We start from the raw sequence: 12,400 nt of genomic DNA, 5'->3' as shown, positions 1-12,400 counted from the left end.
GCTTCACGTTAAATGTATTATTTATATTAATATTAAAATCTATCCAATGACAATAATAGTATGTTGACAGCAACACAGTTTTTAATGTATGGAATGATTGGACGATTAAAAGGTCAATGTCTGCCTTCATTTTTTATTTTTTATTTTTTAGTATTTGCAACCGTCCGGCATTAGTGCAGCTTTGTTTGGTAGCGGTGCTCCATTCCACAGGTAACTCAACTCAGGTATAACAAAAACCCCACTAAAATAAATTCAACTGTGGATTTCAAAGCAAGTTCTAAAGAAGATTGTCCACTTTGTTAGTATTGCATAATAATATCATTATTACAGGATTCAGCTGACTGGTTTATGAAGCTTACCTTTCCCTTTTCATGGCTGACTGCAAGATGCTGGCGGCGGCCATGGGGGGACGACAGGACACACATGGCAACACGGCGCAAGACATGTGCACTTATGAGTTGACGTATAGTTTGTCCCTGGTCACCACTGTAGTTCATCCTCACGTTCTCAAAAGCCCCTTCCTGAGAGCCCAGCGTGGGCACCTGAGGAAGAGCACAGGAATTTGCATACAATTTATTACATACAATGTAGTTTATGATGGGATTTACAGAAAGGATCCAGATTTAAGGAACAAAGTAGTTTTTTCGAACGACTCCAAATTAAACAGGTCTTCATACCATTAATTGGTCAGTCATCTCCACAGCTTTGTCCTGAGTATGCAGTTCATTGAGTGCTTGCTGAGCCCTGCTGCTGCTTCCCACTGCTGACGCCTGCTGGAAGTTGGTCTGGATGGCTTCCATGAGAAACATGAGCATCTCTAGTATGACTGCTGCTGTGGACGATCCCATCTGTTGTGGAGAAAGAGAGCCAAAAGCTTGAAATGTAAAATAAATGGGCAACAACTGCATTTTGTGGCACAATTGAAGTCATTTGAGTCTTGAGCAAAAAATAAGACACATGATGTACAGAGACACTGAAATTATATTTTCTCTTACCACTTGTGTTATCAGCTCTTCCTGGCAGCCCTCAATGCTCTTGCACACACTGCTCTTCTTCGGTCTGTCTTCGTCTCCAGGTTTGCCATCACAGATGGTGACCTTGCCCTTGTCCGAGGGCGAGGCGTTCTGGTGGCGGATAGCGCTGTCAGGCATACGCAGCTCACTCTGGAACGCAGAAGACTCTTTCAGGGTGGAGCCCATGCCGCTGCTGGGGCTGCGTTTCACCAAGGCCTGTGGATGGTACAACACAAAGTGGAGCAGTGAGCATATCAACATTGTTGATATGTGCATGCGTATATACAACTGGCAGCACATCAAATACAATGAGACACAATACATATTTTTGTTTAGCTTCTCTACAATTAGGATAACCTGCTTTTCTTTTCACTTTGCTAGCTCCTCCACATCGTGGAGTATATTCTTAGTCAAAAGGAAGGTCAGAGTGATCATGCTGGTTGGAGGCTTACTGAACAGCCTCCAAAAGTTAAATAAAATCATGGATTCAAAAGGACTCCATGATATTCCTGAAGCAATTATTAACTGTATCAATATTGGAATTTGCTGTATGCCAATTCCATATACCTTCACTTTGTTACCTCCTTGAACAAAACCAATTTTAGCCATTGCAATAACGAGATTGACACAAAGACAAACAAAACATTGCTAACTAACTGAAGGTAAAATGTAGTTGATGGTTTGCTCATCATCACATGCACATTCGTTATTTTAAGATTAACTAGGAAAGCTAGCCTTTTCAGTAAAAAAAATGTTGACAGACATTCATAATATGATTTATCTCTCTTTCTGACCACAGGTGTGGGCTAGCTATGACACTGAACAAATGAAATGACTGGATGGAAGTCAATGGGGGAATGACTTGCAAGCCAAAGTTACCGCTGTTGTTCTCTTCCCATGATGACCTGAGGTATTCGGTCTCACCTGGCAGCTGCCATCCTCTTTGGCACCGCAGTCACAGAAGAAAGAGCCATATTTGGCATAGGAGATCTCATGGTCTTTGTGACAGACCTTGGCGCACACTGTGCACACACCTACCCCATCCACCATCTTACAGGTGTGACAGTGGTACCTGGAGAATGAAAGGGAACAGGACAAGACTCTAGATTTCTACATAAAGGCATTTTAACTCACGACCATCTGCATCTAATTTATATATGTAAATGGCGGAAACAAACAAATCAAAATAAATCAAAACGAAGCAGTTTAATCAGTACTAAGTGAATTTCACTAGTTGGCTTCACTATAAACAACCGATTGTTATAGAACAACTTCTACAATTCATGTAAATCTACTGTATGTAGGACCTCTTTATTCTGGGTTATTAAAGGGTTCATGTGTGACAAATCTATTTTCAGGTGCGCCAGCCTTGTAGTGTGTAGACCGTCCCATGACCTGCTGAAACCCCTTTAACTTGATCATGAGGAAAAGAACCAACTCATGGTCTGATTCAAGAATAAAACCAAAATCCAAGGGAACAATCAACTTTTCTTTACCAGTGCTGGTTCATGAACTCCTTCTGAGTAATGGTGAAGGTGCAGAGTTTGTTGCAAAGTGAGTCTTCATCCTGTAAAACAACAACAAACATGTTAAGATGTATTGTTCCATGAAGTCCTGGCATCTGGATAAAGATTGACCTGTCTTTTCTATTCATTAAAAACTGTACATTAGATTAATGTTAAGTAAAATGCAGTAGTTTTCACAACAAATTTCTAAGCATTTTATGTTCAGGTCTGTATGCTGAACATCTACAAATCATGGCATATAAAAGGGAGACATAAGGGGATGAGATCTCACAGAGTCCTCTGCTTGGGAATCATCCTCCTCCACTGCAAGTTCCTCCACCCAGTCAGAGTCCACTTCCATGGCCTTCTCCTCTCCCTCCATCAGCATGGCTGAGGTGCCTTGGCCACTGCTTTGCCGCAAGGCATTCATCACATCAGCCAGATAAGAGATGATGTGGCACGAGCACTCCAGCATACTGGCATGCTGGAATCAAGGAACAGGTGCACATCAATTACTTGACAGTTAATAGTAAATGGAAATGTCAAATTACATATTAGGCCAGTGTTTTGAATGGAATTAAACATGGATGAAGTCCAAATAAGGCACTTCTATAAACGGGTGAAATATACTGATATATTTATAAAAACTTACCTTTCCTTGGGATAAGTTTGTGCTCACTTTTTCCACAACATTCTTCTGTGTTAAATACTTTTTGCTGCAGAGGAAAAAAATGGAGTAATTTAAAAAGGAATATTCACAGATTTCAGATTGCCTATTTGATTTATTGCTGCTTGATAATGGCTAATGGATTAGGACACCCCAATACCAACTACATTTTCAATCCTTATTAATAACTAGACTTCTGGTGATAACTGATCTGATAATAGCATGTACTTGAAATGTATTTCTTACCATCTGGTCAGCCAGTCGATGGCTGCCCTGTGCAGTTGCAGGTGACCGGCCCCCTGTCCAGCACTGGCCAGTGTGGCCATGATGACCATGAGCTCAGGGAAGCCTGTTCCATCCCCATTGGCCAGCATGTCTGTTGCCATGGGAATGAGTGTGCTGAGGAGGACAGTGCACACACCTTCGCCCACCTGGCTGTTGTCACGCACAATATGCGTGGTGAGCACTTGCAGGAGCTGTCGGTTTTCTTGCACAACTTCCAGCTGCTCGGAGTCTTTGGGTGGGGTGGCGGTCATGCGCGTCAGCCACGACTGCAGACGAGAGGGCTCCACACAGGCCAGCTGGGCCAGAGTGCCGCATAGACACAACAGGCTGGGGTTTGGGCTCTTCTCCGCTGGAATGGACAGCATCAGCATTAGATTTAGGAACATCTAAACCACTGCCACTTTACGAGAGGCTTGTCACTGTGCCTTCAAATGTGGCCATTCGTAACGGCACTGAAAAACTGTTGCCGTTACATGTGTGTCAGACATAATTTCATATGAATCACTTCATTTGAAGCATACCTCAGCCTTGTGAAAAGCTTTCCTTTATTGAAATGAACGGTAGACTTACTGAGCTGGAAAAGCTTGGTGAAGAATTTCAGCACCCTGTTGCAGAACTTTGCCGATAGATTTTCATTGGCTGTTGCCATCATAATCTGGACAAGCTCACCGCTGGAAAAAAGAGCACAGAATATGTGAGGTAGCAGTATAAATGTGTAATAATGCAGCCTGTGTCATCAGTTGAGCAAATACCTGAATGAAAAGAACTCTTCCATGGCCTTGCGGACTTGAATGCTCTCAAGCTGCCTTTCAAGGTACTGAAGGCATTCCTCAAGGACAGACTCATCCAAACCACTAAAAGCATGATCAAAGATTAATAAGAGCAGTGAGAATCAAGCAAACAATAAATGTGCTGGCAAGTAAAAGAAGACAGTGTGCTAAAACAGGCTCAAAGCTCCACATTTGGGCGTGAGTTAAGCAATACAAACAGCCGTTTTACACCACACAGTGGTTTAATGTAAATATCAAACATATTCTTAAGGCAGGTTTATTTCATTGTCATGTTACACGCGGCATACCTGTTTGGGTCTGAGTGATTGGCAATGATGTTGTAACACCCGGTCACCAAGCGCTCATAGATGCGGGCTAGGAAGGCGTCGGACTCTGACGGTCCGAGGATGCGCTCCAGCGAGGTGCTGCTGATCTCAGCCACACTCTCTGTGCTGCTCTCCAGGAGGAGGGGCAGCAAAGTGCGCACAACCTGCGAAGGATTCAGCTCCTCTGTGCTGAGGAGACAAACATGCAGCAATATTTAATCAAGTTTACAGTTTTACTTTTTTGCAATATGTGAAATGACTCAGATTTGACAAGCACTTACACAATGAGGTCACCAGTGAGGCGAACCAAAGAGAGTAAGATGTGTTTGAGAGAAGAGGCCAGAGGCAAGGACTGACAACTCAGTGTGCCCAGGTGAGCTGCTTGGATGGCACTGATGTAGCTCTCTGATGGAATGGTATCATTGGCAAACGCATTTCGCTGAGAAAGAAAAAATCATATCAGCATCAAGGACATCAGTCTCATAATGACTGGCAAACCGAGTAGGGCAATATCAGTAAATCACATATTGATATTTTAATAGTTGTAATCAATAACTATTACAGGAGTGGAATAGGAGTGGGTGATCCAAAAAACACTAAATTTAATCATCAAATCATCCTTCAAGCTTAGTGCCAGCCCACTGGTATAAGAAAAGGATATGGTGAGTAGATTGCCTACTCCCCTATATAAATTGCTGACAGTCAGACTGAACCATAATCAACAACTAGATTCACGTACCCATGAGCCAATGTTGGGGAACTCATTGGTGTGGATGCCGTTCCAGGTCTCACATACAGTCTGTACAGCCGATGGTAAGTTCTGCATAATAGTATGACCTGTGGAGTTTCATTAAAAGTTGAGGTTAAAACAGTGAGCGTACAGAAAGGTTGTGAAAGTGCATGCACCGTTTTTTGAGTAATTCTTTCACATACCCAGCTGGTTGGCCTTGCAGCGGGTGGAGCCAATGGACAGAACTGCAGCATAACCTTGGAGCTTGGCATCTGTCAGCTTGTTCTCCCCTTCCTCTGGGATGTTCATTAGTAGGTAAGACCTGGTCATGAAAAGTAGTTTTTTTTATTAATTTTATTAGAACATGGGAAAACGTTTCATGTATTTATCTGCTTTATCCAGAAGATAAAGCGATACATAAATAAACCCTGCAGTTACTTCAATCATATCCTTGAATTGCAGCTTGCTATACCTAATACCTTAATGACCTAGATGAGCATGTCTGATGTTCAGAGTTAAGCAAAGTGCAGAAGTTAAGAGTGATCGCTTTCTCACCTTGTGAAGGCCGTGTAAACATCAGTGAGCTGTAGTGTGGCAGGCAGTAGGTTCTTTGTGATCTCAGATGTCTTGTGGGCGTCTGCTTCAATGGCAGCCTTGGACAAATGCTCATCTAGAGAAACCTGCACTTTTGAGATGACTGCGTCCAGTGTATAGATGGCTTGTAGAGAAGGTAACTGATCAAGTGGAAGGATGGCGTTTGGGTCTACATCGGAGAAGGTAGAAATCTGCAAAAGAACCAAGTTGTCCAGGAGTAACAGAGTGATGCTCAAAACGTGGTTTGGAAAACAATCGATACAAAAATTAACAAAGGTTGTGTTGTAATCATTACCTGTCTGGCAATGTACTCCTCTGCTAGCTCCACATCATATTTAACGGTGCTGCACTTAGCAGCGGTCATCTCAACCAGAGAGGCTGCTTGATCTGCCGTCATTCCCTGCTTTACCAAGTGCTCCTGTCCGCGATGACATGGGTATAGTCATACATTTAAATAAACCACAATTCATAAAAAGACTATAGATATTACATAACAGGATTATGGACACAGTGCAATATAAGAAGTCAATAATCAAAAATATCATTACATATTATATTTGTCATCAGCTATATAAAAAAGTCGAATGTAATATTTTTGATGTCATTCATTTGTTTTGGCATCTACCACGTTCATTAGCATTCTTGAAGCCTATCAGGTATCAACAGACCTTGATCCAGTTCACGTAGGTAGACACCCGGAGACGTGCGGACCATCGCAGTGTGTGCAGGATGTCACTCTCGCTGGGATCGCTGCAGCCAGTCTTCAGCTGCTCCATGTAGGCTTTAGACGGTGGTAAAACACCCAGAATCCTCCACAGTATCAGGAAGTAATACTGAAGGGAGCATGCCTCCTGTGCAGGTTGATAGACAAACATGCACCGTTTTCCAATTTGCACTCACACACACAGCCCTGACAGTTAATGTCAGGGCTGAAGTCTATTAAGTTACTATTGATTAAAACTGAACACTGGAGGTAAGCAACTGCACTGATTTAATTTCAAATATTGTAAGTGAATTATAAATATAAAAAAGGTGGAGCCACAAAGAGTTGGTATGTTAATAACACTGAGCAATACTGGGAAGCCACCTGCATCATGGACTGGTTTACCCTCGTCATGGTTTGTTATGTGTGTTCTCACCGTAGGAGTGATTGGCTTGCCCTCCTGTCTTCTTGCTGTGTCAAACTGAGAGCCTGCAACCAGGAGTGAGACGAGCCACACATACAGTTCATCATATTTAACTGCTCCATTGAACAGCTTTGGGAAGACCTACCAGGAGAAAAAAAAAAAAAAGAGTTATGTTTGAATACAATTAAAATTGTTTCTACACACACGGCCATCAGTGGTCAAAGTCTCACCTTGCTGTCCAGTCTGCTGATATCATCTTCAGATGCTTCCGGGGACAGAACGCAGTAGAATTTGGGCTGAACATTTGAATCTAAAAAGGTTGACATGTATGAAAACAGAACAGATTATTTTCTCATCTACTATCACCATAGCCTCATCTTCTTCACAGATAACACACAAGAAGCCAGACTACATGAAATACATGTCGCCATCTCAGCTTTTTGCAACCAAATGCTGAACAGGTCAACAATTAACTTTCATGAACTGGAAACACACTGTGAAAGGGTTTAACTTGTAAAACAAAAAGATGAACAACTCCAAGACCAGACAACGTTGTGGTAGTGACCTGTCAATCACAAGGTAGCCACACCCTAAAGTATACCCTGCTTTATGTCTATTTAATTTAAATGGGACTATAATTTACTAAATGAACATCATACTGTATTAAAGTAGACTTGAAACTAATAATTGAGACAATAAAGTCATGTTTACAATGCTTACGGAGTTAATAAATTAAGTCAGAATTAGGGTCATTTTCTTATAGACTTTTATACAATCTGACTTCTTTTTGCAAGCAGAGAAGTCGCCTCCAGCTAGCTATTAGAAAGAGAGCCAGTTGAAGGCACCGCAAAGGCTTCACTTTTCAGGCCCAGAGGTTGCCGTCTTTCCGTTACCTTCCACAAACAACACTGTTCAGCCAACGATGACAGATACAGGAACACTAAGTGATCCAGTTAGTTCTACATAAAGGCACAGGAACGAGCACATGTGTAAATACAATAATTCATGCTTTGGCCAGAGGGTTAAAAAAAAGAAAAGAAGCATTTCTGTCATTGGTCTTACCTGCTGAACAGTGTTTGGCCCAGTTCTCCTCCACCTCTTTGAATCCGTAGTAAAGTGGGATGCCGCTGCGTTTGCCTCCATCCTGAACAGAACTCGGCCCAGTGGATGGTGGGGTTAGAAGGTTATACTGCACCTATAAATAATGTTCATGAGAGAGAGAGGCTTAACTTCCAGTGCTACACACATAGTCACATGTATTCAAAGACTGAGCATTGGAATAAAGATGATTTATACTGATTTTTGTTTGGCAGGTTAATCAAATAACTCCAAACAATTTATCGAATCTGGAAACCATATAAATAAGTGAATCTGTGGTATTATTGTGTAGCCAATAACAGCTCCAAAATAATTTAATGGGGAAGTGACTGGGGGGATTTTCTTATACTCCAGGGGTCGGCAACCCGCGGCTCCTGAGCCGCATGCGGCTCTTCAGCCCCTCTGTTGCGGCTCCCTGAGGCTACATCCACACTAACGAAAACGATCTCCGTCCACACGGCGTTTCAGCATCGTTTTAGAAATGATGGGTGGGTGCCGGTGTAAACAGGAAGTCCGCTCCATAGGGTTGGTAACGCCGCTGGACACGCCGCCAAAAAAAATAAAATGTTTTAATAGTTTGTCAACTAAACTGTGCGTCACATCCTACTACGTCGCTGTCAAGCTAATTATGATTTGCAGACCTCCGCCCTCGGTAAACTATTGTAAGCTATTATGTTGAGCACGTTAAGAGCTCTCCAGGAAGCAGTGTTCCTGTGTATGTGTTTGGTGCTTTTATTGTGGAGGATGAGACGGAAAGAGAAAAAGAGGTTCTGGTGAAATGTGGGAGAAGTGAATAAAGTTGCTGCCGTCTTGGCGCAGATTATGGAGCCCCGTGTTTATTATTATCATAAAGTAATGGCGCAACATTAAGGCTCAGCTACACCATCAATAGATAAATCCACAAAAAATAAAAGTCACGGAGGAAAATGGAGAGTTTAATTCTGCGTGGACGTGTTCATTTGCGTTCACTGCCAACGATGCTGGCTTACCTGTATGCTTGAAATGTGGTGAGAAATTAGCAAACAAAATTTTTTATGTTGAAAGACACTTCCAGAACAATCATACAGTTGCTGAACAGTATCACACTGGAGATGAGCAAAAAAGAGCGATTTCTCAACTGCTGCAGCAAACTGAGCAAGTTTTTTCTCCTCTTCATAAGAGTTTGATATTATTAGAACAGGTGAAATGGCAATAAAATGTCAAGAATTGTCTTTAATCTTGTTCCATAATTTCGTAAATACATCAAACTATAGTTTTTGTAATATATAATATAACTATGAATAAAACTTTATAAGCTGTAATATCAAATAGCTTTTGCGGCTCTAGACGAAATTTATTTGGTGAAAAATAGGGCAAAATGGCTCTTTGGATAGTAAAGGTTGCCGACCCCCGTTATACTCAAATGAGCCTTATGTTATATTCAAGATGGGATCTTTAAGGTTGCTCTGGATTGATGAAAGTTTAAATTAATTCATTTGCTGAACAGTATTTTACTAAAAGTAAAATAAAGTAACAAAATATCAACAACAAATATCAAATAGATAGATCTACACTTAATTTACAACAAAACAAATTAAAATAAGTAGTTAACCTGTTCAAAAAGGTACAGAGGTGCCTTGGAGTAGTGGCGCAGCAGGTAGTCGAACACTAGACAGAGGCGGGCCAGGTTGAGCGGCACTGCCTTCAGCTGGGCGTCTTTGCTCTGAGCCACTTCAGTGATGGCTTGGGTGACCAGCGTCAGGACGGACCGCCGGCCGCGCTCTGACAGATTGTGGAAAAGGAGCAGTAGGAGCTGGAGGTGCTCTACATTAAGGTCGTCTTCTCCGTGCACAGAACTCTGGATGGTGTGCTGCTTCAATGTTCCCAAAAATCTATAAGAGCAGGAAAGGAGAGGCAGCAGAAAGGAGAAATAGGTTAAAAAATTTTTTTTAAAAAAAAGGTATAATAAACTATGTGCAATCATAAGCTAGTCTTTGTTTTAACAAGCACATTTCTATCTATTCACACAATTTTGCAAACCACAGCACTGTAAAAGGTGTCTCCCCTTTGTTCACTAATATTAGTAGATACTGAAATACTGCTTAAACCTTAAAATGGCCTTTCCTTATATAACACGGATGACAAAGTGAAGGAGAGCATTTTCTGTCAGCACTCTCTAATGCGTGGTTGATGCTCTCCATAGTGAAGCTGGCACGAGGTAAATTACATAATCACAGCTTGAGCAAAGGCTCAGCTAGTTGTCGCGGTGCCATTTGTATTTAAATGCCCGCTGCTCACAGGGATTTTCAGACATGACTGTCTCAAAATGTTTACTGATAAAAGCACTATTAACACGTCTGAGGATTTTACTAAGACAGCCAATTTGTATTTAAATGCTTTAGAAACGGGAGGTCTTACAAATCTACATCTTAGTTAATATTTTGCCAGCCAAATCGATTGTTTATAGGACATTCAACCTTTGCTTCATTATAATGCATCTAATACTTGACATCTTTCTTTACAGGGATTGTATAAAGGCGATAAATTATGTCCATGAATAGGCGATACGAGTTTACAGTTAATTTAAATTCTTCTTGCCTCGTCCAAGTATAAAGAAAGCTGGTGACAGCTATTGAACATATGAACCAGAGGAGAACTGCAATGGCTGCCATACCTTTCCCAGACTTTCATACACTCTGGTACATCCGGCTCTCCTTGCAAGCTGGCTTTGTGCTGCCATATGAGGAGAAGTCTGGAGAGCACCGATAATGATTGAGGGTGAATGTACAGAGGCCAGGGACCCTCGGAAAAGGGTGCAACACCCAACTGCTGAAGAAGGGTGCTCTGGAAATGACAAGAGATACAATAATAAGTCTGACATTGAATAAACAATTCAGAAATAATATGTTCATTAATGAGTAACTCGCAGAGTAGATACTGGCCTAACAAACAAAACCCTCTTACCTGCAGGGCTGGGGATGGAAGATCTGATGTTACCAGGGTGTGGTTGAAATGATACAGAGCTAAAGAAAACGCTTCATCCGAGGAGCCTGAGGAGAACAAAAAGCATTAATCCTAGCAGCATGCTTTGCTTACTACACCATTCATTAGCTACCAAGCCAACAAAGGGAAATTAGGGTAGAATTTGAGATTCTGGCGTACCTTTGACATCTTTGTCCACGTCTTTGATGATGCTGGCTAGTGTAGCCATGTGCTGCTCTGTAAGAGACACGCTCAGGTAGTTGCGGATGAAGTTGTTCCTGGACTTGAGCATTGAGGTGGTGATGAAGTTCAGAATGCTGGAAGCTAAACTGAGGAACTTTAGGAACAAAAAAAAAATATGAGTTGCTGGCTTGTCACACGGTAAGTAGGTAAGTAGACCTAAATACAGGTACGCTTACATTATTAAAAAGCATTATTCTGTTTGTTGTCAGGTACACACTAATCCGTCCTCACCAGTTCTGGGTCTTTACGTCCAGCTAAGATGTTGCCATTCTCACTGGGATTCTGCTTGCTGGGGCTCTTCAGTCTGGGAGAGGTCTCCAGAGGTGGGGGTGGGGGAGGTGGTGGGGGGGCGACTTTGTCTTTGGTGGGAGAAATGGTCTCTTCAAACCAAAGCCCCAAGATGGGTTCACTGTCATCATCTGCAGACAAACAATTTAGATGAATTTCTTTGAGTGAGAAATGTCCCAAGACATTACAAGATATTTGTGGAGTGGTAGTGGTGTGACCAAAAGACATAATGTAAAAAGCTTTAATTTAGTGACACCTATGACACTGTGAAGGCGGTAGACACGAGCCAAAGACGGCAGTAAAGAGTGAACATATAGACATCCTGTTGGTGAATATCCACTTAAAGAAAACAACAGCTTTCTTCTTCTGAAGGTTTTTCTCAAGACATTCATTTTCAATTGCTAGCACTAACAATAAGGAAAAGCTCATTTATTGTATTTCCCTTTTTCTTCAATATACTTGTCATTACAACAGGCAGTGAAATCATTATGACAGGGCTCATGCTGTAGTGGGTCCCTATGTAACCATGATTGCTGAAAAACTAAAAAGGCTTTTGACAGTGTTCCACGCTCGTGTAGCAAATATCCTTCAGGTAACCTATTATTATAAAGGTTATTATAAACTAAAGGTTTTCAGATTTGTGTAGCTCCAACAGAATCCCAGAATTTTGGAAAATGTATTAATTAATTTATAACTTCTATTAAAATATACGTATTTACATAGCATGCAATATTGAGTTCATAGCTGCCTCTGTGTGTGTGTGTGTGTGTGTGTGTGTGTGTGTGTGTGTGTG

General features: G+C 41.6%; 1 protein-coding gene across 3 annotated transcripts in view; it reads right to left on the bottom strand.

Moving 5' to 3' along the window:
* ubr4 (ubiquitin protein ligase E3 component n-recognin 4) overlaps positions 1-12,400 on the bottom strand; it is a 52,626-nt gene that overhangs the window by 28,711 nt on the left and 11,515 nt on the right. For 2 of the 3 annotated variants that reach the window (XM_068732703.1, XM_068732705.1), the window contains exons 15-39: positions 11,551-11,738; positions 11,257-11,413; positions 11,059-11,144; positions 10,769-10,938; positions 9,707-9,986; positions 8,080-8,212; positions 7,248-7,327; positions 7,030-7,158; positions 6,559-6,741; positions 6,186-6,308; positions 5,852-6,081; positions 5,500-5,618; positions 5,306-5,403; positions 4,848-5,005; positions 4,549-4,755; positions 4,223-4,324; positions 4,041-4,141; positions 3,432-3,819; positions 3,171-3,234; positions 2,811-3,002; positions 2,510-2,580; positions 1,938-2,085; positions 996-1,229; positions 678-848; positions 360-542 (exon numbers count right to left, since the gene is read on the bottom strand). In XM_068732703.1, the coding sequence (XP_068588804.1) occupies positions 360-542; positions 678-848; positions 996-1,229; positions 1,938-2,085; positions 2,510-2,580; positions 2,811-3,002; positions 3,171-3,234; positions 3,432-3,819; positions 4,041-4,141; positions 4,223-4,324; positions 4,549-4,755; positions 4,848-5,005; positions 5,306-5,403; positions 5,500-5,618; positions 5,852-6,081; positions 6,186-6,308; positions 6,559-6,741; positions 7,030-7,158; positions 7,248-7,327; positions 8,080-8,212; positions 9,707-9,986; positions 10,769-10,938; positions 11,059-11,144; positions 11,257-11,413; positions 11,551-11,738 (3,995 nt within the window). Of the gene's footprint in view, positions 1-359; positions 543-677; positions 849-995; positions 1,230-1,892; positions 2,086-2,509; positions 2,581-2,810; positions 3,003-3,170; positions 3,235-3,431; positions 3,820-4,040; positions 4,142-4,222; positions 4,325-4,548; positions 4,756-4,847; positions 5,006-5,305; positions 5,404-5,499; positions 5,619-5,851; positions 6,082-6,185; positions 6,309-6,558; positions 6,742-7,029; positions 7,159-7,247; positions 7,328-8,079; positions 8,213-9,706; positions 9,987-10,768; positions 10,939-11,058; positions 11,145-11,256; positions 11,414-11,550; positions 11,739-12,400 lie in introns of all 3 variants that reach the window. The other variant, XM_068732702.1, reaches the window with a different exon arrangement.

Source organism: Cebidichthys violaceus, unplaced genomic scaffold (assembly GCF_023349555.1).
Source record: "Cebidichthys violaceus isolate CVI_PGR_0920_01 unplaced genomic scaffold, fCebVio1.0.p SCAF_6, whole genome shotgun sequence".
Classification (NCBI taxonomy): domain Eukaryota; kingdom Metazoa; phylum Chordata; class Actinopteri; order Perciformes; family Stichaeidae; genus Cebidichthys; species Cebidichthys violaceus.
This window is presented reverse-complemented; position numbering and strand designations above follow the sequence as displayed.